The sequence below is a fragment of the Dendrobates tinctorius genome, unplaced genomic scaffold (genome assembly GCF_039654945.1).
Source record: "Dendrobates tinctorius isolate UK_male_01 unplaced genomic scaffold, ASM3965494v1 ptg000007l, whole genome shotgun sequence".
Classification (NCBI taxonomy): domain Eukaryota; kingdom Metazoa; phylum Chordata; class Amphibia; order Anura; family Dendrobatidae; genus Dendrobates; species Dendrobates tinctorius.
Genome location: NW_027361675.1, coordinates 423,339 through 447,835, shown reverse-complemented (window position 1 = coordinate 447,835; position 24,497 = coordinate 423,339). Strand labels below are relative to the sequence as shown.

General features: G+C 39.4%; 1 protein-coding gene across 1 annotated transcript in view; it reads right to left on the bottom strand.

The window, feature by feature from the left end:
* The window catches only part of COL16A1 (collagen type XVI alpha 1 chain), a 375,234-nt gene that overhangs the window by 147,088 nt on the left and 203,649 nt on the right, over positions 1-24,497 (bottom strand). The window contains exons 11-22 of the mRNA XM_073571772.1: positions 23,875-23,901; positions 13,573-13,635; positions 12,911-12,952; positions 12,429-12,473; positions 6,132-6,176; positions 5,980-6,042; positions 3,988-4,032; positions 3,499-3,594; positions 2,533-2,571; positions 1,841-1,885; positions 503-538; positions 301-408 (exon numbers count right to left, since the gene is read on the bottom strand). Of these exons, the coding sequence (XP_073427873.1) occupies positions 301-408; positions 503-538; positions 1,841-1,885; positions 2,533-2,571; positions 3,499-3,594; positions 3,988-4,032; positions 5,980-6,042; positions 6,132-6,176; positions 12,429-12,473; positions 12,911-12,952; positions 13,573-13,635; positions 23,875-23,901 (654 nt within the window). The remainder of the gene's footprint in view (positions 1-300; positions 409-502; positions 539-1,840; positions 1,886-2,532; positions 2,572-3,498; positions 3,595-3,987; positions 4,033-5,979; positions 6,043-6,131; positions 6,177-12,428; positions 12,474-12,910; positions 12,953-13,572; positions 13,636-23,874; positions 23,902-24,497) is intronic.

The window sequence follows — 24,497 nt, the reverse complement described above, 5'->3', positions numbered from 1 at the left end:
TACATGATAGATGGGTGACGGTAGAACATCTTGGCCAGCTCTTTCAAACACAAGAGTGATCGTTTGGCAGAGCACTCCTATGTTCTTTATGAGAAATCTGACATCAATGGCTTATCTCCAGGAGAACAAAGCAATCGGCAGTCTGAAATTGAACATGCCTTATCGACATCTTCTCTGATGATCAGCTTTCCGGTACTCTGATATACATTAGACTGTTGGCAGAACCCGTCAATACTGGCTGGTTCGCCCGATAGTCTAATGTGTATATGAGCATTTTGTCATGTTTTATTCATTACTCACTGGTGTTCCTGGCTGTCCAATTCCAGAACTACCCTTCTGCCCTTTTACACCTGGCACACTGATAATGCCATCAGTGCTAATGGTTGGGCAAACCTCACATGGATCACCCTGCAAAAAAAAGAAACAAAACAAAATCAAACATTACAACTCTGTATTCTTACTGTAATACAACAATACAAGAATAAAGTGAAGCCAAGTTTACCTTTTCTCCCTTTATTCCAGGGACTCCTGGCTTGCCCTGTAGAAATAAAAATGACATCACAACTTCGACTATACTGATAGTGGGCTCAATAAAGAATGGTTGATAGCCACAGCATGTAGACATCAGTTTATGGCACATCTACAGAAATCATTTTCTCAATGTGTGAAATGAGAGAACAGGTGAAAGGGACAGTCTTTAGACTGTACAGAACTACTAGATATATGGATACAAATTTACAGCACATAAAAACAATATACCGCATGCAATCCTATACAGCTTTCTGCACACATACTTCAAGACGGTTTATTACTCACAGTGGCCAAAAACTGTCACCTATACTCAGCTAACATAAAAACATAATTCATAGAGCCATAAAACACCTACTAAACAAATCTGAAAAAGTCTACTGTGTCCTGCCTTAAACCATAGCCCTCCATTACATTTTAGCTTATTTACAACCTTTTATATATTTGCTTTATGCGTTATTCAGTTGGTTGTATTTTGGCTTCATGTGGAGGCCGTGGTGTAGATAGCTCTGAAGATAAAATCGAAGTATATCAGGGAAAATCAAGAAGACCTGATCCAAAAAACCTACTTATATCCCCTGGTTGGGATCTGATTTTGTTTTTAGTGTTCATTATCTGACCCGCAAAAGCCACTATGTATTTTTGAAGCCAGATCTCATCTTGGGTTACATCAAATTTAACAGCCCAAATATGCCAGCTTTTTCTGGGTTTAGAGACCAACAGGATTTTCACAGCTATATTAAAGTTGATATGGAGTATGATATAATCACACTCCTAACTTCTTCATCTTACCCTCCATTCTTCTCTTTTCTATTTTGCTTTCCATATTCTTTTCTAAGTAATGCCTTCAATTATTTTTAATTTTTAGGTTATTTTGTTTTAGCTATCTCCATATAACTAATAGAACTGTTGACATTTTTTTTAACAGAAACACTACCCATAATTCAGATATTACCCCAATGCCAGTGAACTGTAAAACTGCCTTAAAATATGAAAAAAAGTTAAAGATTGTTTATTACCCAGAGTAAAGAACAATTGAGAACATTGACGTAAAAGAAATGATGCACCTCACCACTGTGCTAAAGAAAGAAGCTTGTGACACAAATATATTACTTGGCATAATGCTAGGTTCACTAAGACAGCATTGTCAGCTGACATACTTTACTGCAACTCTACAAAAATAAATATATATATTAATAAAAATAATTATTGCTTTTGAGAGATTCTTTTTTTGTATCAGATTTAAGCTATTTTCAGAGATCATAAATTGTGCCACTGACACTACAAATATGTCTACAGTAGCAATACTAACCGGTTTCCCTCCAGGTCCTTCTTTGCCTGGAGTTCCTGGTTGACCCTGAGGATTAGAAAAGAGAATGGTAAATACCAAGGCGTACTAAGAAAATACCAACACAGAGGTCATTCTGAAATTGCTTTGTGCATGCTTATCCAGGGAATACCTGCTGGTGCTAGTTTATTCTAGAACACCTTTCTCTACTTGGACAAGAGGCTGAAGAGCTCTTATCCCACTCTTAGGCCTCAATTCATCAAAGCAAGTTCAGCAGAATTCGAAGTTGTATAAAAATGTTTCAACTTTTGAAGTCTACACACCAGTTTCTCCCAGATCCACCAAAATGGGTGGAGTTGAGGTGGGAAAGGGGGATGCGATGGTGGTGTGATGCCACAGTATCACAATTAAAAAGGTGTCAACCACTGAGGACTCTCTAATTTTAACATTTTTCTGATGCAGACACATGAGATCAGACAAAAAATATTTTCCATTTTGAGTGTTTTGTTGGAAAAGGAGATAGGACAGATTTGATCACATGCTTCTTCCCCAGCAGACATTTTGTTGACAGGATAGCCGTAACATCTGTGAAAAAAGCTGTGTATACATATATGTATGTATATATATATTTGTGAAAATAAAGATAATGTAGACAACTCCACCGTAATAATTTTGCTTAGCTATCTGATTACACTGATTGTGTTGTGGGTTCTTACATTTTCTCCTTGAGGACCCGGTGGACCACCCGGACTCCCCTAGAAATAAAATATAATGACATATAAGTTTACACCTAAAATGCATAGATTTAAAACAAAACTCTTGTAATTGTTTATATTTGAATTGGCATGCAAACAATATGCTTTATGTGACTATTTTAGTATTAGTAGTAACTCAAGCTAGGTTAGTTCCACATTAGTTCTACAGGACCTTACAATTGTTTGAGCATGTGAAACTAACCACCTCATGGAATAATGGCTGCAAAATTTAGTTAAATGTAGTTTTATTTTTTTCATTTCACTTTAGAAGTTAAAATATCCACAACAGAGCGGAGAAATAGTAATGAAAAAAAACAAATACATTTTATTCAACTCTGCAGCCACTGTTTCATAATGTGGTTACCTGAAAGGTCAAGTGTATCAATAGGAGTAACAAAGATAGAAGAAATGTCCAAAAAGAAAAAAACATCCTCTGAAGAATGCACATCAAATTATCAATCTTTATTAAGTACATATACAGAAAAAAACAAGTTGAGAAAGGTTACTGCAGAGACAAAGACATTCTGGTGGTGTCCCATTAACAAATTGATAGTATGGCTCACATGGAGAAAGCGTGTGAAATCATACCACAATTCCACTACAATGTCATGGCTGTTATTCTAAATGGAAACCATAGCGCAGAATTGAACAACACTTTATTCTTCCACAGAGCAAATAGCTTGATTTATTGCATGAAAAAATAACAAGTCAATCACCAGTGACTGAATTTATACTATTAAACTTTTTGATTATTTTAGAAACATTACTGCCTCAGATTTATGAGGTCATCAAACAGCAAATGGAACTTGTGATTAGGGACTACAGGCTACAAACCAATCTGTCAACACTGAGGGATTAGGTGGAATTTACAGTATACAATAAGAATCGACATATGTCTACAGCTTCAAGGAGGATTCTAGAACTCACCGGTTTGCCTGGTATTCCAACTCCTGGTAGTCCAGGTTTACCTGGAGGCCCTGGCTCTCCTGCAAGACCTTCAGGACCTACTATTCCAGTCTCCCCCTAATGCAATATAGATAGAAAACAAGAGTAATCATTCAAGAAATGGCCAAAACATCTCAACCGTAAACAAGCTTTAGCTACAAAACACTTTCACATATATCTGTTATAGAATTTTATGCAAAGTTGTAGCATCAATATATGTGAATATGTCAATATGCAATAATAGGATAACATAAGTGAAAATGTCTTCCCTTAGGCAGTGTTTCTTTCACCTCATGGTCAAGTGGAAGAATGTGACGGACAAATACTTTAAACTTTTCTGGCTATATTCCTTTTTAGCCAAACATGTTTTTCTGCTGTTTACCATCCTGATGAAGGCTCATAAAGCAAACCGACCAAATCTTTATTTCAACTAATAAATAATAAAAAAATATAGCAGACTAACTAACTTACCTTATGCCCTTTTGGTCCCACTACACAGATTTCACCTGGTCTTCCCTAGAAGATTCAATTACATACTGTCATTTTCTAAGCATATACTCTTGTTATGTATAGAAAGCACTTTGTGCAACAGTATTACTTGTACCTTCAGCAGGTCACCATATACTTCATTCACTTTGTATGCAGGAATAGGTTAATATAACATACATACACTCACTGGCCACTTTATTAGGTACACCATGCTAGTAACGGGTTGGACCCCCTTTTGCCTTCAGAACTGCCTCAATTCTTCGTGGCAGAGATTCAACAAGGTGCTGGAAGCATTCCTCAGAGATTTTGGACCATATTGACATGATGGCATCACACAGTTGGCGCAGATTTGTTGGCTGCACATCCCTGATGCGAATCTCCCGTTCCACCACATCCCAAAGATGCTCTATTGGATTGAGATCTGGTGACTGAGGAGGCCATTTGAGTACAGTGAACTCATTGTCATGTTCAAGAAACCAATCTGAGATGATTCGAGCTTTATGACATGGCGCATTATCCTGCTGAAAGTAGCCATCAGATGTTGGGTACATTGTGGTCATAAAGGGATGGACATGGTCAGCAACAATACTCAGGTAGGCTGTGGCGTTGCAACGATGCTCAATTGGTACCAAGGGGCCCAAAGAGTGCCAAGAAAAAATTCCCCACACCATGACACCACCACCACCAGCCTGAACCATTGATACAAGGCAGGATGGATCCATGCTTTCATGTTGTTTACGCCAAATTCTGACCCTACCATCCGAATGTCGCAGCAGAAATCGAGACTCATCAGACCAGGCAACGTTTTTCCAATCTTCTACTGTCCAATTTCGATGAGCTTGTGCAAATTGTAGCCTCAGTTTCCTGTTCTTAGCTGAGAGGAGTGGTACCCGGTGTGGTCTTCTGCTGCTGTAGCCCATCTGCCTCAAAGTTCGACGCACTGTGCGTTCAGAGATGCTCTTCTGCCTACCTTGGTTGTAACGGGTGGCAATTTGAGTCACTGTTGCCTTTCTATCAGCTCGAACCAGTCTGCCCATTCTCCTCTGACCTCTGGCATCAACAAGGCATTTCCGGCCACAGAACTGCCGCTCACTGGATTTTTTTTCTTTTTCGGACCATTCTCTGTAAACCCTAGAGATGGTTGTGCGTGAAAATCCCAGTAGATCAGCAGTTTCTGAAATACTCAGACCAGCCCTTCTGGCACCAACAATCATGCCACGTTCAAAGGCACTCAAATCACCTTTCTTCCCCATACTGATGCTCGGTTTGAACTGCAGGAGATTGTCTTGACCATGTCTACATGCCTAAATGCACTGAGTTGCCGCCATGTGATTGGCAGATTAGAAATTAAGTCTTAACACACAGTTGGACAGGTGTACCTAATAAAGTGGCCAGTGAGTGTATATACCATGCAAAAATCAAGTGTCTACAAATCTGCATTCTTATTATGAGCTAAAGCAATATGTCTGCACTCATTAGGATGCATTACTTCAAAAAATACAGGTTCAAATGGCTATACAATCCTTTTTGAAAGTTTGCTATTCTAAAATTGGATGGAATATTGTACTGCCATGTACACCAGCCTTTTCAGGTCCAAGACATTTATTTAATCATGTATAAGTTTTGCATTGTGAAGTCTGATGACAGATCTGCTTTACAATAAAAAAAACACAACTGATGATCAATAAAGCAGAGCAATGAACTGATAAAGTAGAGCAAAAATGTTTTTATACTCTGCTAAATATTGGGACCATTGATGTTGAAGTTGGCATAGTAATGGCAGTTTTGCTGAAATATTCTACCCTGGCAGTTCTCACAAGGCAGTTTTAGTTACTGAAGTAAAACATTCCTTCAGATATGGCTAAAAATCATCCAAATCTGATATTTTCTAGTAGATTAAAGAATAAAAATAGTTTTTTTGTGCTGGATGGAGATGATTAATAAAACAGAAGTATAAAGAAACATGATACTCACATCTCGACCTGGTGAACCAGATGCTCCTTTCAGACCAAAGTCTCCCTTTTCACCCTTTTGTCCCTAATGATAAATGAATAACAGTGAGAATTTGACAGTCCGATAGTCACTGTGCAGTATATTATTTTGCTATTTTCACAAACACAACTTACTTTTTCTCCGAGTGGCCCAGATGGTCCTTCATATCCTCTTGGACCCTGTTTGCAATATAACAATTAATGCACCGAAAAAGCTATATCACATAATATGCAAGAGAGAGAGTCTAAAAGGAGAAAAAGCGCAAATAGGGAAAATAGCACAACTGCGCTCACCTGGTTTTGGTTGTGTACACACAAGCACTAAAAGCTCTTGAGGAAATAAGGCATAGGCAATGGAAAAAAACAGATGGGTTGATTCTGCGCTGCTGGAGGAAGAGGAATGACAGATGTCAATCTAAATAGTAAGTGGTTTATTCGTCAATGAATTTCGAAGCTTATAGCTTCTTCATTGGGATCGTGGTTGTCCTGATGAAGATGTTATATGCTTCGAAACACATTGATGAATAAACCACTTACTACTTAGACTGGCATCAGCCATTCTTCTTCCTATGCCAGCGCAGAATCAACCCATCCACAGCACATAATATAATGTTATATAACATAATATAACATAATATGTAATAGCAAGTACTCCATGCTATCTTTTCAATTCTTTATGTAAAAAACAAAGGAGGAGATACAAAACGGGAGCATACGCCCACACAAAATAAATGTCAACTAGCAGCACAAAGACATTGCCATGATCCAGGTTGGATTATGACAGATTTTGCACAAGTAACCTTTTTTTTTCCTTTAAGCTGTTTGCTTAAAGTTAGTTTTGCCACCCGGTGGCCATTAGGGTCATTTCACTGTGGTTGTTTTAGTTCTAATTTTGTCCCCGGTGGCCGTTAGGGTCATTGCACTCTGGTTACTTTAGTTTAGTTGCCCACGGTGGCCGCTAGTGTTATTGCACGTGATAATGAAGCAGGTGTGATTCCCTGGCTGCTACCTATAAAGGAGTAGCAGGTGGTCTCGCTCACGGTTGGTGATATTGCTCATTTCCAACCAAGTCTGGTGAAGGAAGGTACTACAGAGAGGAGTTCCTGGCAGCTCAGGGGAGCACTGGTGTAATTGCTTCAGGCGGCAGCTGAATTCAGGTGTCGAGCTTCAGGGGTGAAGCTGAACTTTGGTGTCGTACTCTGTTGCTGGGAGCAATAGCAACAGAGCTAAGCTAAGTGGTGTTTTTCCCTGTTTGTTACTTTCCTTGTGTGTGTATTAGTGCGGTGGTGGGATTAGTTTCTGCACCGCCCAATTCACTAGAAAGGGATAGGTGCAGGGTGAGCTAGGGATTTGAGATATCCAGCTCGTTGCCAGGTGCGGAACCTGCCTAGGGATCGTCAGGAGTGTAGGGACACTGACTCAGGGGAGTGCAGAAGGTCTCCACGTTCCCGTTCCCTATTGCAGGGCCCTCCATTGTAACGGTTTCCCCGGTGTTTCCCTTAACTCTGTTTAAATTCACCCTGCTGGAGGTGGTGTATCCAGGTTCACGGGTGTTATAGAAATTCGCCCTGCTGGAGGCGGTGTATGCAGTCACATGTGACATTACAGACATGACCTGGATTAATCGAGATGGACTTTTTTTATAGATGCGATTAAAGCTGTAATTGCTTTAATTCATTGACTTAAAATACAAAAATTCCAATGACCACCACTATTATTATTTGTATTTGTCGACATTGTCGTTTGAGGGCTTGTTTCTGGGGTTGAGTGGTAGTTTTGTTTGCACTATTTGGGTGTGAAAGAAGAAAGTCAATGATTAACTGCAGAACTTTTTTTTCTCATTACAAACAGACCAAGTGATAAAAATTTTTCAAGAATCGCTTTAAATACGTACTGTATTTATATTAATTTGACTCGTTTTTCGGGGAGAAATGTGACTGTCCTGTGGTGCAGTTTGTCTTAAAAAAACAAGCAAATTGCGCTTGACTCAACCTCCCCGGGTCCAATGTCCCCACCACTGCCCCCAGTGTCTGCTGTTGTCTGCACTGCTGTACTGACATTTCATAGACAGCGCTGCAGCCAATCAGTGAACTTAGCTGCTCTGCCCGAGTAGAAAGAATGAACCACTAAGTGACGTCAATTAATTTTTTTTAAAACAAACTGCGCCTGGGGACACAGGTTTTTTTAAAAACCATAAAACCCCTTTAAGTATATGGATGTGCGTTTATCAAAACTCTATTCTCTGTTCATTAGAAAGTTTGCTCTGAAGTTTTTGAACTCTGCAACATGTCCTTGATATTGCAGACTTATTTTTGGATTTGCAACAGATTTTGTGGCAATAGTATTCTCACACCTAAAAGAAAAGATAAAAGTAATGAATATTAGAGGTTATTTTAGAAAATCTATAATAAACGTAACCCTTATGTTCCCACGTTCCCACTATTTGCATGGGATTTATAGAAATCTCTTGTCCACTGCGCTTTCTTTCACTCAGGGTGTCCGGCGATGAGCTTTTGAAATATGCAACATGTCAAGTTCTCTGAATTTAACTTGCAGATTTTCCAAACAGAATTGTATTAGATGATGAAAATCCACAGGTAAGAAAATACATTTTTTTTTAAAGCGGAAACGCACTAAAGATGCATGTATCCGTACATGACTGTATCAATAAAAAAAACAAAGCTGTTTTATTTAAAAAATTACATTCCAACAGGAGACAAAAAAATATAGTAGAATTCAGGAAATCTTAAAGGAGTGGTCTGAAACTAACATTAATTTTAAGCTTATATCACTATCTATTTAATGTTATCATTTAATCTTTTTCCAAATATACTGTAATTAGCAAGTCCCTATAGTTCCCTCCCTACGCTATCTAACTGCTTTTTTTTAAAAAAAATCCTGTGTGATGACACTTGTCTACTCATTTTCTCCTTACAATGCACGCTGACTGTGCGCTCTCTCTTGTTTGCTCATCACTTTTCATCAGAGTTGGCGAGAGCGCACTGTCACTGTGTACTGAAAAGAACAGTGGACAGTGACCAGATCCTACTGAACGGTCCGTTGAACTTGACAATTGGCGCATGCTCAGTAGAGCCAGGACTAGGGGAGCCCCTGAAATGGATGTCGCTGATGATGCTGCAGTGACCAACGACTGTGTCCCTTGTTGATGACTCATTTGAGTATCCCAGCATGCATTGGGAAACAAAGCATCATCACACAGGAAGTAGTAAAAAATAAATAAAGCAAATAGATTAGTGAGGGAACGGTAGGGCTTTTTAATTAAAGTATATTAAAAAAAAGATTAGATTATGACATTAAATAAAGATGCATTAAAATCTTTAATGCCGGGGCTATTTCACTTGTTGTTCTGTATATATACAATCATTGAAAGCATGATTGACCTCTACTGATTGATTCTCTACTGGTATATTCCCAGTTCTGTTAGCACAGATAGTTTAATATTGAGAACAATTTGTGCGCAGATTGACTGCAATTATCACTCAAGCATGGGTAGACCCTTGAGAATGTATAGTCTCTAGTGCTTTCTACTGATGAAATGATGGCACTGAGACAAAAAAAAATCAAAGCACTTTGGGCTACACGATTACTGGAGTTTATTTTTCCCGTTCCTAGCTTTGCTTTCATACATAATGGCTGTGCTATTTTACAATATTGAAAAACTGAGTTGTCAGATCTACATTTTACTTTCTTGAAAATTACATGGATAAAAGCAATGAATAGAGTCAATTGTATATATGAAACAAGAAATTTCCTCGAGCAGGTTACAGTCTGTTGTATGCAATGTACAAAAGACTGGGAAGTGTCAGGTCCATAGAATATCATAGTTACCAATATTAGTGTACACTTTAGTCTCTCCCGTGTCTGCCCATTAGTCTACAGGATTTATATAAACCCTATTTATGGCATTTATGTAGGCCCCCAAAACCTCATTTCGTTCTGGGACAACACAAACATTTCAGTAAAATTGGGACAATCCCAGGAAATTTGGGACAATTGTCATATTTGAAATATGATCATAGAGAAGTTAACCTCTTCCTACCCCATGATGCACTATTAAAACATGGACGGGTGAGAGTGTGTGGAACTGGCTCATCAGCTGAGCTTGCACCACTCAATGTAGATGTCAGTTGTTACTCAACTAGCATCTTCCTCTAAGGGCTTGCTAACACCACCGTATAAATCAAATGAGTGCTGTTCGATTTGTTATCAGATAGTACTTGGACCAATGTTATTCAATGGGGCAGTGCTGATGACTGATTTTTTTTACTGACAGAATCAGATTGATTGATTGATTGATTTATTAAGTAAAATTAAAACAATAGTTCTTCTTTATGGGGATAATGAGACCATTTCGTGCTGTTTAAAACAAGCTATGCTGTAATACCTCTTTACATTACCACCCAGTTTCTCAGGAGGTCCACTCTGCTTTTCCTCACTTCGGAATGAAGGACACTGGTTCGAAAGGCTTTGTAACATGGGAACATATAAAAGATCACCGCTTCTCCACAGCGTATTTCCGTTGTGACAACATTTTACTCATCGGTCTCAAAATATATACAGTATACATACAGAGGGCAGGACAATCAATATGTGTTGGGCCAGTAGATAACAGGCTCCAATTAAGACCCCAGATGTACATTACAATAGCCGTGGGATTTACAAAGGTGGGAGGAGGTCAGAAGTGGGATATCTCGCTTACCCTCTGCCTAGGGGGGCAGCCAGTCGGTTGCTGCATTAAAGGCATACATCTCACATTACACCTATCATACATGCATCTTCTATTCGGGGTGCTGGGGGGTTCTGTAACACAAGGGTAGTATGAAATTGAGATTGGCTCCATGGCTCCATGATTATAGATGCTTTTTCTATTACTATTGAATACTGTGCTGTTTCAGAAAAAACATAGCTTGAGAATGACAATTAGTGCACTAAGCAGCTCCCTCTTTATCTTCCTGCCCAGTTTGATTTCATTGACAGGTCTCTTCCTATTTTTTTATAAGGAGAGACTTGTCAACCAAACCAAGTTGAGTGAGGGAATAAGAAGGAGCTGCCCAGCAGTCTCGTGTCCCTTTGCCTGGCTTGATTTACACACTAAGATTTTTACTTTGGAACACTGCAGTATTTTAGAGGAAAATGTAGTTTTCTATCATTAAATAATAATTTAAATAGACATGTTGCGGTCTGGAAAGACGCGCCGCATATCCGTCTCCACAGGGAAGCCGTGGGGGCCAGTTCACACATAGTGGGCATGGGATTTCTTGAAATCCCATCCACTATTCTGTAACATCTGGACACTGCGTGTTGGACGTTGCGGATATATGCAGCGTCCAACTCGCAGTGTTTACTGACCTTGAGAATGCAAGAAGAAAAACCAGATCGCGGGTACCTGTTCTTTGCCGCCAGACATGGAACTGTCGGGGCTGTCTCCTCTGTTGTCCAGGGGAATATTTAAGGGACTGGACCAATCTTGGTATCCAGGAGCAGGGGGTATGGCTAAAGGCTTGCAGCGACAGCGCACGCGGAAGTGTTCAGACTTGTCGGGAAGAGACAGTGCACAGACAGGAGAAGTGAGTGCTCTGTCCCTCGAATCTCGTTGCAGTGCAGGCCTGTACCTGAGCTTTCCTGCCGCCGACAGCTGAGGTCATGAGAGGAGACAAACGGCGTACCCATTGGCCACCATGAACCAAGGTGCCAAGCACTCCGGTTCTGCAAGTACCGCACGCGTGCTGCCAAAGAGAGATCGGGTGCAGGACTGTTATCTACACCCCAACCTGCCAGTGTATATCTGCCAGGCCATGTTGGGTTCAGACAGTGCTGAGACTTACTCCCTCTCAGCCACTTTAGCAAATGGACTAAGGACCTAATGCAAAGTCCTGGACACCGACTGCTGCTGCCAGAAGACGGATGATAGTTACCCTCAAACCCTCATCAGTCTTGGACCGCACCAGCCGTCAGTGGTGCCATCACCTACTCTGAGATTCCTATGGCCTGAGAGATGACTGAAAGGCTAAGTTGATTCAAAAAGAAATGCTATCACAATATGCTTTGTTATTCCCTTTTGACTTTGCATATTCTTTCCCCCTTTTGAATTACCTTTTACCCACCCATTTAACTGTTTTCCTCCCTGCATGGAGTATCTCTGTGTTAAGTAAAACCATTAACCCTTGCTCTGTCTCCTGTCCTTTGCTGCATCCTGCAACTTGCTCACAAGAACATACCCTAAACATTATTGTAAAGATCGCTGGTTTTAGGAAATATTAAATATGGCATTTAAGAGACTTAAAAGAAAATAAAAAATTCTGGATTTTCAGAAAAACAGCTTCTAAAAAAGCAAAACTAAGCTGGGAAGAAATTAAAGTGATGCGCTAATGTGAATTAAGTAGACATTTAATGTTGATGCCAGAAGCTCACCTCCATTCCTCGCTCGCCCTTTTCTCCCTTTACACCCTCGGCACACTGAAAACAAAATCATTATATTTTTAATATTCTGATATTAATGTACATTCACTCAGACGGGTAATGTTATCTCAGAAGGGTAGCTTGAGTATATCTTGGCCGCCCCCCTAACCAGGATTTATCATATGTACAACCTGTATAGCTTCCAACTGTCATCTTAAAGGCAGCTTCTTAGTATTAGAGTTTACATCAGTTAATGATCTAATGAACGTCATAGCTCTTTGCTGTACAAAACCACTCATGCTCCTAATCATCAGTGGTCACACATGCTACAGCATATAAGGTTAACATGCTTATTTCAATATACTGTATTTTATTATATTAATGGTTGACTTTGAGCTCCTGAAACTGATTTGAGAGCACCTTAAAACCCCTATATCTCTACCACTGGTTTTCTGTAACAACAGATAAATACTTATGCTGTGTATTATATCTACCTGTAGAGGTCCACTTGCTGAAGTCCGGATGCAATCTGCCCCCTATGATGAAAAATAAGTTTATAAATAAAATAGGTAATAAAGTCTCAGAATTTGATCTGGGAAGATAGGATCCTATGTTACAAGAGCGCAGGAGATCACGGTGTCATGACATCACGATGTTTTGTGACCTTCGGCAAGCATATGCATAACCCTACCAGGTCTTATTAAAGTCAAACGTCTGGCTCAGCGTGATAGGTCCAAAGATTCCAGCATGAGCGACAACAGATCAGAAGATATGGAAATTACCGGACAGATGGCAGTGAGTAGCAAAGAGGCCAGAGAAGTAAGTATACAGATTTTTAAATTTTTTTACTTTTTGATGGCCTCTGGTGGCCATGGTCCACCAATTTGCTGAATCTGTGCTAGAACGAGTTACATAAATTCCTCGGATTTTTGAAAAATTCGAGTAGAATTAGTTTCTATTCTAATTTATTGGATTATTTCTAGACATGATAGATTTTAAAGAATTTGTACATAATCTAAAAACTGGACCTGGCAATAGATACATGTACTTGGTGTACATTCACAATAAAGCAGGTATATCTATTCTTTGTAAGTGTACAGTAAAACAATGCATAATAAAAAAGGAATAAAAGGATATTTGTCTGTCTGCTACATACCCGCTCTCCTCTCTCTCCTTTTGGCCCGAAGGACCCAGTCTGTCCTCTCTCCCCTTTAAGTCCCTGTGATGAGGCAACACTACATTATCACATACTGAGATTGCAAACCAGTGTGATTAAAACTACTTACATAGGAGACATGTTAGTTTTGACGTTCGTGCCAAAGTTTATGTGGCTTATATGGCAAAAATAAATGGCAAGCATTTGTCCTTTTTATGTCTTAAGAATTTAACGTAAAATACTTGAAAATAGACACTGTGTTGGCAGCATTACTAATTACATTTTACATTGTATAAATAGATTGATTTGGATATGGGATGGGGTAACATTGTATTGGATGGAAGAAAGTCTAAGAGACAGAGGGAACCCCTTTGTGACAGTTTATTGGCAGCATGCCCTATGGAACAGATAACTTGTGTGCATTCACTGTGTCTTTGTAGAGGAGAAGAAAACATGGTTGATTAATTACATTGTGTCCGATTCTTTATTTTATTCTTGATTGAAGCAAGAAATAGATTTTGGATATGCTCCCTAACCCCAGAGCACTTTGTTGACTTGGAACTTACAAGTAATAAACATCAATGTTTTATTTTCTTCTATTCTTTGCTAGATCAACAAATCCACGAGAACTAAACAAATCTTTTACATTTTTTAAGAGCCACGCTCTTATTCTGTGATGTAGGGAAACATGGTGGGATATCATCTCATCTTTCCCACTCACTTCCAGCCATGCTAAAGGCATAAACTCTCTCCCTCCTGCCTTTCTGAGTTGCTTATATATAGTATATATATATATATTTCTGCACAGTTTAAATGTTATCATGATCTTATCTCATATAAACAAGCAATAAATATAGGAGCATTTTAGGGAGAATTTGTGGCGATGTTTACATCTCGTTCATCTCCACATCAGAGGTATGTGCTAGGATTATTCCAACAATTGTCTTTGACATGTAAATGGGATCGCTCAGTTTTTGTTTAGTATACCTTTTTTTTTTACAATGAAAGCTTGTGGTTGATATATAACAGCCTTTAAAAGCTTCATTGTAAGCTCAAAATCTGATGTGAAAGACCAAGACATATTTATATATTTAATGCATAATATATTTGAAGCCAAACCTAAAACTCCATTGCAGACATATTTCTGGTAAATGAAAAAAATCCAGGTCCATGAATATTTTATTCACACAAAATGCTTAAAGGACATACAAAGCCAGCAGTACAGCTTGCATGACATGCAGCATCGACGCGTTCCAGGTGACTGCTCAACTTTAATCATGTTTAATCGTCTCCCGAGATCTCAATCTGCGCATGTGCTGGCTCCAGTGGCCATTTTCCCAAAGTCCACCACAGGGATAGGTACGGGAGAGGGGACCTCCACTCACCGGCGCCGATGTCTTCTGAGAGGATGGGGCCCACAGCATTGCCCCACTCCTTCTGCCACCGCCGACCACCTGAATCAGTGATCCTGACTCTTGTGACCACGCCACCATTGCCGCCCCCCATGTGAGATACCTTCAGATTATAAGACGCACCCCCGTTTTCCTCCCAATTTTTTTTGAAAAAAGTCTGTCTTATAATTCGAAAAATATGGAAATTTTTAGTTAAACAGATTAATTCCCCAGGCACAAGAAAAGATAATAACACATGTTATAAAGGTGATAAATCGTATTCCGATATAATCACTGTTGGGTTTTGCTCTATTTATTACAGTTCAGAACAAAAATACACAACCAAAGCATTCATCTCTCATCCTTCATGTATGTTTTTGGCCAACAAAACAATGAAACATGGATAGATATTAAAGATTATTCTACATCTTCCCAATGCAACATAATATTATCTACAAATCGCCAAGTGGTTTTGAATATAAGAAAAAAAATACACTATGTATAGCGAGATAGAGTGGGTGGTCGCATAACATGTTGGCACTTGACATAATAGCTGGCACTCATAAGAACTTATCCTCAAAATATAATTTATATGTGACTTGCTTCTGATGGAAATTCCTTACAAAAACATGTCATAATGAATTGCATATGTGAGCGTTAAGCCTTTTTTTTATCTGGTACAGATGTGATCACATTTTATGTTTGAACATGTTTCTTTTGAAAAAAAAAATCCCATTTTACTTCCGATAATATAAAAAAACTAAAATTTTCCTTTGGACCTTGGAATTGGTATACAGTTACTAAATTATAACAATCTTGTTTTGACATTATATAATATTCATGTATTCCCAGAGGAATTTATTTTTCCCAGTTGGGCAGAAAAAAATGTCACATATTATGAAATAGAAAATTATGTTTTGTTTCTTGACTTTGACACATTGAAAACCAACTCTTGTAAGTCCTGGGATTAGTTCATAATCTTAGTTCATAATATTGAGTGATACTTTATGCTACATTGTTACATCAGTATTTGGACCTGCCCCAGAGATGTCTGCCTTGGTTGCCGGCACTACCGTATTCACTCTGTGGGCAGTGCTAGTGATGGAGGAGAGGTCAGGGTCAATGTCAATAGAAAGCATAGTCACTTTGCAAACAGGAAAATGGGAACATGGTGTAGCTGGGACTCGTGCTGCATAGGACCTTCTGTTATATGACCCCTGGAAATTCAAGTGTTTGTGGTATTGCCTTCAGACTCTATCCCTTCTGTTAATAACTCAGCTAGTCTGAGCATCCTTGCCTCAGGCACATTCCATTGGGCAGCAGCTACACCATAGGCACAACCCAGAGGAGGCTCCATTGTGAGTCCAGATCCCAGTTTTGATGTTAAAGAGTGAATACCTGACTGTAGGATCTGCAAGACTGAGTGGCTAGTGCCAAGTCTGTCCGAGGAAGTCTTGTTGAACTGACAACCTAATACACATCACTCACCACAGCTGCTTTTCAACATACCCAGTCCTTTTTAACTCAGGGCAAGTAAGCTGCTGCCAGGCCAATCTGATTTTCACTCTTCACATAACTGTTGGTTCAAAGAACATTTGCTTTCTGACTGTAAATACTATAAGGCTAGCCAGTGGCATGCTTAAAAATGTTGGTGGTCCATAGCAAAATCTGTCATTGACCCCCCACACTCCCTTTCGCCACAAAAAATTATATTTGGCTGATTAGATGGGCTCATGGCGCATAGGCACAGTCACAGAATGGTATATCTGACAATTTTTGAAGACAAAAGACATGTATTGCTGCATGAGCACATTATTTGTATGCCTACTTCAGCCCTTCAATGTATTTACCCATTACAATAGCTCTTTCTTGGCCCCCACACAGTGTGAGAAAAATTCTCCCCATTCACAGTATCATAATAATAATCTTTATTTAGCGCTAACATATTCCGCAGCGCTTTACAGTTTGCACACAATATCATCACTGTCCCCAATGGGGCTCACAATCTACAGTAAATTCCCTATCAGTATGTCTTTAGAATGTGGGAGGAAACCGGAGTAGCCGGAGGAAACCCGCGCAAACACAGGGAGAGCATACAAACTCCTTGCAGATGTTGTCCTTGGAGGGATTTGAACCCAGGACCCCAGCGCTGCAAGGCTGCAGCGCTAACTGCAGCGCTAACTGCTAACTGCTAACTGCAGCGCTAACTGCAGCGCTAACCACTGAGCCACCGTGCCGCCCTCATCATACCTCATCAGTGAATTCTCCTACACAATTTGCCCCCACAGAACCCCCCACATGCACAGTATGATGCCCCCAAGAAAAGTTTGATTACTCCACAGTGCCACAACACATTATGATGCCCTTAAAGTAACCATTACTGTAGATTTAAGTTGGTGAAATAAATTAAATCATGAGGGGGTAGATATTTTTCTTATTTCTTTCCATTTTCCCCTTTACAAAACATACAAAATGTAAATATATAGGGTTAAATTTTAGTAACATATAATGGCTTTCAAAAGTATTTAATCTCCTCCCCTCCCTCCCCTGGTGTTTTTCATGTTTTGCTGCCTCACAACCTGGAATGTTACTGTTTTTCTTTTAGGGTTTGCATCAGCTCATTTAAAGAACATGCCTACAACTGTGAACATTTGGTTTTCTTTTTATTGTGAATCAACCAACAAATAAGATAGAATAACTGTAAACTTCAGTGCGCATAACTTTTCACCCCCCCTAAAGTCAGTACTCTGTAGAGCCTCCTTTTGCAGCAATTACGCTGCAAGTTGCTTTGGATAAGTCTCTATGAGTTTTCCACATCTTGCAACTGGGATTTTTGACCATTTCTCAAGACAAAACAGCTCCAACTCCTTCGAGTTAGATGGCTTCCTCCGGTGAACAGAAATTTTCAAGTCTGACCATAGGTTCTCAATTGAATTAAGGTCTGGGCTTTGACTACACATTTCCCCTTAAACCACTCGAGTGTTACTTTAGCAATATGCTTTGGATCATAGTCTTGTTGGAAGGTGAACCTCTGTCCCAGTCTCAAATCACTGACAAACTGAAACAGTTTTTGCTCAAGAATATCAGTATATTTTGCATTATCCATCTTCCTCTTGACTCAAACCATTTTGCCTGTTCCTGCTGCCAAAAAATATCCCTACAGCATGATGCTGCCACCATCATGTTTCACTGTGGGGATGGTGTTCTTGGGGTGTTGAGTTCTGTTGGTTTAGTACCAGACATAGTATTTACCTTGGCGGCCAAAAGTTCAGTTTTGGTCTCATTTGACCACAGCATCTACCACCATATATTTGGGTTGTTTTCCACATGGCTTTAGCAAACTCAAAATGAGCCTTACAATTTTTGCATGTAAGTAAAAGTTTTTATCTGCCCACTCTTCCATAAAGGCCACCTCTATGGAGTGTACGGCTTATTGTGGTCACATGAACAGATACTCCAGTCTTTGCTTGGGAACTCTTCAGCTCATTCACTGTTACCTTTGGTCTCTATGCTGCATCTCTGATTAATGCCCAACTTGACCGGGTTGAAAGACTTGGTGAGCAGCCCTCTCTTGGCAGGTGTATTGCACTTTTATTTGTATATTGTGTTTTTTTCCATTTGATAATATTGGATTTGATGGTGCTCTGGGGTATCATCAGAGACTGGAATTTTTCTTATAGCCCAACCCTGACTTTTACTTCTCAGCAACTTTGTCCCTGACTTGTCTTGAGATTTCCTGGGTAGTTATGGATGAACCGCTGGATGTTCGGGTCCGGCGGGTTTGGTCGAACATTTAAAAAAGTTTGGTTCGGGCATCAGAATATTTTCCGAACCCAGACCACATTCGGATGCATGGAGGGCCCAAAACATCTGTTGTTTGTCATGGTGTCATCTGTATGACAGAAAGGCAAACACTGCTTTTGAGCCACAGTCACAGATGCTGGCTCATGCTGTCATCTTTCAGTGAGGGAACCGATGCTCTCAGACCGGCGATAAAAAGCTTACCTCCGGTCACAGGCATCGGCTGTTGAGAGATTACTACTATGCCTGCAATTGCTGTTCACAGCAAGACCATGGGCTGCTGATGGGAGTATCGCATCCTGTGTAAATCACAGGAGAATGAGGTGCTGCAAGCACAGCTTTAGTGACTAGCGGTAAAGTCATAGAGTTCACCGCTGGCCATTGAAGCTGCGTTCCCACTTTTCACTGTAAGCGGCCTGATGAACTGCAGTGGATACTCCCATCAGCGGCCTCTGTGCCCGCTGTGATCAGCAACAGAAGGCATAGTAGTACTCTCTCATCAGTCGATGCCTGTGACCAGAGGTAAACTTTATACTGCCAATCAGAGCCGCCTGTGTTTCTAGTGCTCACAGTGTGGTAAACACCCAATGTTTGGGGTGCTGAAACCAAGGAGATTCCTGGAGAAGTCTGTGCCCAAACAGTAGGTGTTCGGTACAGACCCCGAACTTTACTGTTTGGGTTCACCCATCATTACTCCTTGGTCTTCATGGTGTTGTTTGGTTAGGGATGCTTCTTGGTTATTGGTGTTGCAGCCTCTGTGGCCTTTCAGAAAAGGTGTGTATATACTAACAGACCATGTGACACATGGATTGCATACAGCTGGACTTCCTTTCGCTAAGCAGGTGACTTGTGAAGATAATTGATTGCACCTGAAATTTTCAGGGGCTTAATTGCAAAAGGGTAAATACATATACACATGCCAATCTTTAGTTATTTGATCCCATAAATTTAATTTATGCCTATATTTTTCTCACTTCACTTCAACAACTTAGACTATTTAGCGCTGATGCATAACACCCAAATCGATTTACAGAACTATTTATACACAGGTTGTAATGTAACAAAATAGGAAAAAACTTTTGCAAGCCACTGTAGTTAAGGCTTTAACTGCCATACAAAAAAGATAAAAAAATGGAGCTGACTTGATAATAAAAATACTGATGACTGAAATATTTTTTAATAAAATGTATTTTCCCTTTATTACTGTGTTATTAAAAAATTTGTTCCACTTATTTAGATATTGATGACCATGATAATTTTGTGGTTTAGCTGGCAAGTCATAAAAACTTACATTAGTCATATCAAATATTGATTGGTGGAAGCTCCACTGCTAACCTCAATAATTAGAATAACTGGATGGATTTTGTCCCATTCACAGTAAGAGTAAGCTACAGATGTGCAGATATGATGTGAATGAGCGTTACTGTAACATACAGCTTTTGACGCAACGGTTGGACTCTCATTATACTGTAGATCTTTGGTGGACCAGCAACGTGGTGGAAAAAACTATTTTACTCTTCTGATTTCAGACATTAAGATAAGAATCAGATCAGAAATCCTTGCCAAATATTTCCCCCCCCAGAGCAGTTGCCTGACTCTGCACAGAATACACTAGAAGGAAATTAAAATCTATGTGATGTTGTAATCAAGACGTTACTGGTTGGAGAAAGGTAATCTTTACCATAGTCTAGATGTAGGGCTTTGAAAAAATCAAAAATCATAAATAAGCAAACTCTATTATGGATGGGTACCATACAGACAAGAAGTTATTTCTAGCTGAGTTTCAAAATACCGGTAGATATCTTTATTTAATAACATTAATTTATAAAAATAAAAAATTAAAAAACAGGACAAATTAGCTACGCCCCCGGAAAAATCACTATGTGAAACGGCGCTCAATGGGCATGAAGGGAACACAGTAGCCCCACACTGACACTGAACTTTGCACCATTTTCCATTCAGGTACAACAAACAATTACTTTATATGTGGTGTACTCACTTATGCTGAGCACTGTACGTGTATTCATTGCTGACAGATGTAGGAAGAATCTCTATCACCCATGTAACTATGAGTCTGCTTTATTCTTTGATAGCTCTTATTAGCCAAATGGCTCAATATTTTTGTTATAGTATTTTTTGCAACCAACTATTGTCTGTGGTTTTTGGGCTCAGTTAGGAACCTAAGAGCCATTTGATAATTTGGTTTCCATACTGGTTGCTGTGTTAGATTGTATTCTCTACATTGAACTTTAGTTTAGATTCGAGTGCATAACCTGAAGCCAACCATGATGTTTTATAAGGATCCCAGCCATCTTTCACAACCCTATATTTGGAACTTCTCTGTGTGGAGTACTGCAAATAAGAAAAGATCTTTGACTCACTCTCTTCACAGTAGTTTATGAGAGATATGAATCACTTGGCTGTTTACTCAACTCTCATATACTACAATCGAGATACTGTAGCTGTTATTATGAGTGGCCATCTTGGTTTACTTTCTTTGATCAAATGAGCAGGGCACTTATATTCATAGTATAAGTATAAGTCCTAGAACAAGAACCCCCTACATACAGTTGTGGCCAAAAGTATTGACACTCCTGTAATTCTGTCAGATAATACTCAGTTTCTTCCTGAAAATGATTGCAAACACAAATTCTTTGGTATTATTATCTTCATTTAATTTGTCTTAAATGAAAAAACACAAGCAAAAAGCAAAACATTGATCATTTCACACAAAACTCCAAAAATGGGCCAGACAAAAGTATTAGCACCCTCAGCCTAATACTTGGTTGCACAACCTTTAGCCAAAATAACTGCGACCAACCGCTTCCGGTAACCATCAATGAGTTTCTTACAATGCTCTGCTGGAATTTTAGACCATTCTTCTTTGGCAAACTGCTCCAGGTCCCTGATATTTGAAGGGTGCCTTCTCCAAACTGCCATTTTTAGATCTCTCCACAGGTGTTCTATGTGATTCGGGTCTGAACTCATTGCTGGCCACCTTAGAAGTCTCCAGTGCTTTCCCTCAAACCATTTTCTAGTGCTTTTTGAAGTGTGTTTTGGGTCACTGTCCTACTGGAAGACCCATGACTTCTGAGGGAGACCCAGCTTTCTCACACTGGGCCCTACATTATGCTGCAAAATTTGTTGGTAGTCTTCTGACTTCATAATGCCATGCACACGGTCAAGCAGTCCAGTGCCAGAAGCAGCAAAGCAACCCCAAAACATCAGGGAAACTCCGCCATGTTTGACTGTAGGGACCGTGTTCTTTTCTTTGAATGCCTCTTTTTTTCTCCTGTAAACGCTATGTTGATGCCTTTGCCCAAAAAGCTCTGCTTCTGTCTCATTTGACCAGAGAACATTCTTCCAAAATGTTTTAGGCTTTTTCAGGTAAGTTTTGGCAAACTCCAGCCTGGCTTTTTATGTCTTGGGGTAAGAAGTGGGGTCTTCCTGGGGCTCCTACCATACAGTCCCTTTTCATTCAGACGCCGACGGATAGTACGGGTTGACACTGTTGCACCCTCGGACTGCAGGGCAGCTTCAACTTGTTTGGATGTTAGTTGAGGTTCTTTATCCAACATCCGCACAATCTTGCGTTGAAATCTCTTGTCAATTTTTCTTTTCCGTCCACATCTAGGGAGGTTAGCCACAGTGCCATGGGCTTTAAACTTCTTGATGACACTGCGCACGATAGATACCGGAACATTCAGGTCTTTGGAGATGGACTTGTAGCCTTGAGATTGCTCATGCTTCCTCACAATTTGGTTTCTCAAGTCCTCAGACAGTTCTTTGGTCTTCTTTCTTTTCTCCATGCTCAATGTGGTACACACAAGGACACAGGACAGAGGTTGAGTCAACTTTAATCCATGTCAACTGGCTGCAAGTGTGATTTAGTTATTGCCAACACCTGTTAGGTGCCACAGGTAAGTTACAGGTGCTGTTACTTACGCAAATTAGAGAAGCATCACATGATTTTTCGAACAGTTCCAATACTTTTGTCCACCCTCTTTTTTATGTTTGGTGTGGAACTATATCCAATTTGGCTTTAGGACAATTCTTTTTGTGTTTTTTCATTTAAGACAAATTAAATGAAGATAATAATACCAAAGAATTTGTGTTTGCAATCATTTTCAGTAAGAAACTGAGTATTATCTGACAGAATTGCAGGGGTGTCAATACTTTTGGCCACAACTGTATATAACATTTATGGCATCTAACGTCAGGCTGGAATACCCCTTAAAGCCTTGACTGGGGCCCTAAGTTAGGTACAATGTAACAAATTGGCTCCCAATCCAAAAAAGGTGGTGTCCCCCATGGTTTAGATGGAGTATATGATTTGACAAAAAAAAATAAGGCAGTTTTTTGTGTAAATAGCAAGAAAAAAATTACTGCTTGAATATACAACTTTATACATATCTCTATGGTAAAATATTACTAATATACTGTATTTCGGAACCATGTTACATGACACTTTAATATATCCCAAATATCCTCATATTCTTAAACCCATGGTACGTAAGGTCTTCCACACAGAACAAAGCAAGATTTACCAAATCCTCTTATTCCCCATGTGCTAACAATGACTGCCAAAATAATAGACTTTGAATGGAATTACATTACTAGTACAGTAAAAGATAACTAGAAAAGAAACTTGCTAATGTATACATGTCATAACACTGCACAACAAACTTAAAAATATGTCAATCAAAAATGTCATCCCCAAATTACCTTTTACCGATTCATTACTGATTCAGCACAAGACTTGATCAATGCAGTTTTCTTAAAGCTAAGTAACTCTGCAAAGAGGAAGTTTCCAAAAAAAACTATGTTTTTAATACATGACATACCAAAATAGATAAAAAAAAATGTGAAAAACCTTACTAAGATCGCAATAAAAAAACCGCCTGTGGTCTAAATGAGCATATTAGTGCAGAAAAGTTGCAAAAAAACTGCAGCATCAAAAACGCACCAAATACTTATTGTGGGAACTTAGCGTTAATCATCTGATTGGTACCAAGTAATACATTGGTCAGATCAAAGCATGTAGGTCACATTAACATTTAGTAAGACATATACTCCAATAGTTACACATGTTTCTACTATGGAAACTTACCCTGGGGCCTTGTGGTCCAGCTGTAACCTGTCCAAAAACACAAGAATACAAGTTATGTACCCACTATATCACCCTAGGTGCCATAGAGTCCCTCAAAGGTGATTCTAGATTTTTTCCTTCTCGAGACAAAAAGTGAAATTGAGGTCGGGTGACGCTTAAAGGCAAGCTCTCTAGAAGCATGCTCCTAAAGGAAGGTTCTCATCTCTAGTCATAGCTTGTAACATTAAGCACAATTGTTTATTAATGAAAGAAAACAAGTGAAACAAAGCAAAATGGAATCAAATGCAATGAACAAACAGGACTGAAAAATGTATCAGTTGTGCATTGCGAGCATAATGGGTATTCAATACTGGCCGGACATAATGGTTATATTATGCTATTAATTATTTTTTAACCAGCTTTAGTCATTTTCCTTGCTCTGTCTATTTTCCTTATTTTCTCCCGCCTTGGTCTCATCTGCATTTTGTTAAAACTCACACAAGCAGAAAACAAACCGAATTGGACAGGCTGAGGCATGAAGCATGTATCCATCTCCAGCAGTCTGCATTAGAAGCTGTCTGGCGTTTCTGGAAATCTATCATAGCCTTGCAATAATTAATAACTGTGTCATTCCGTTCATAGGG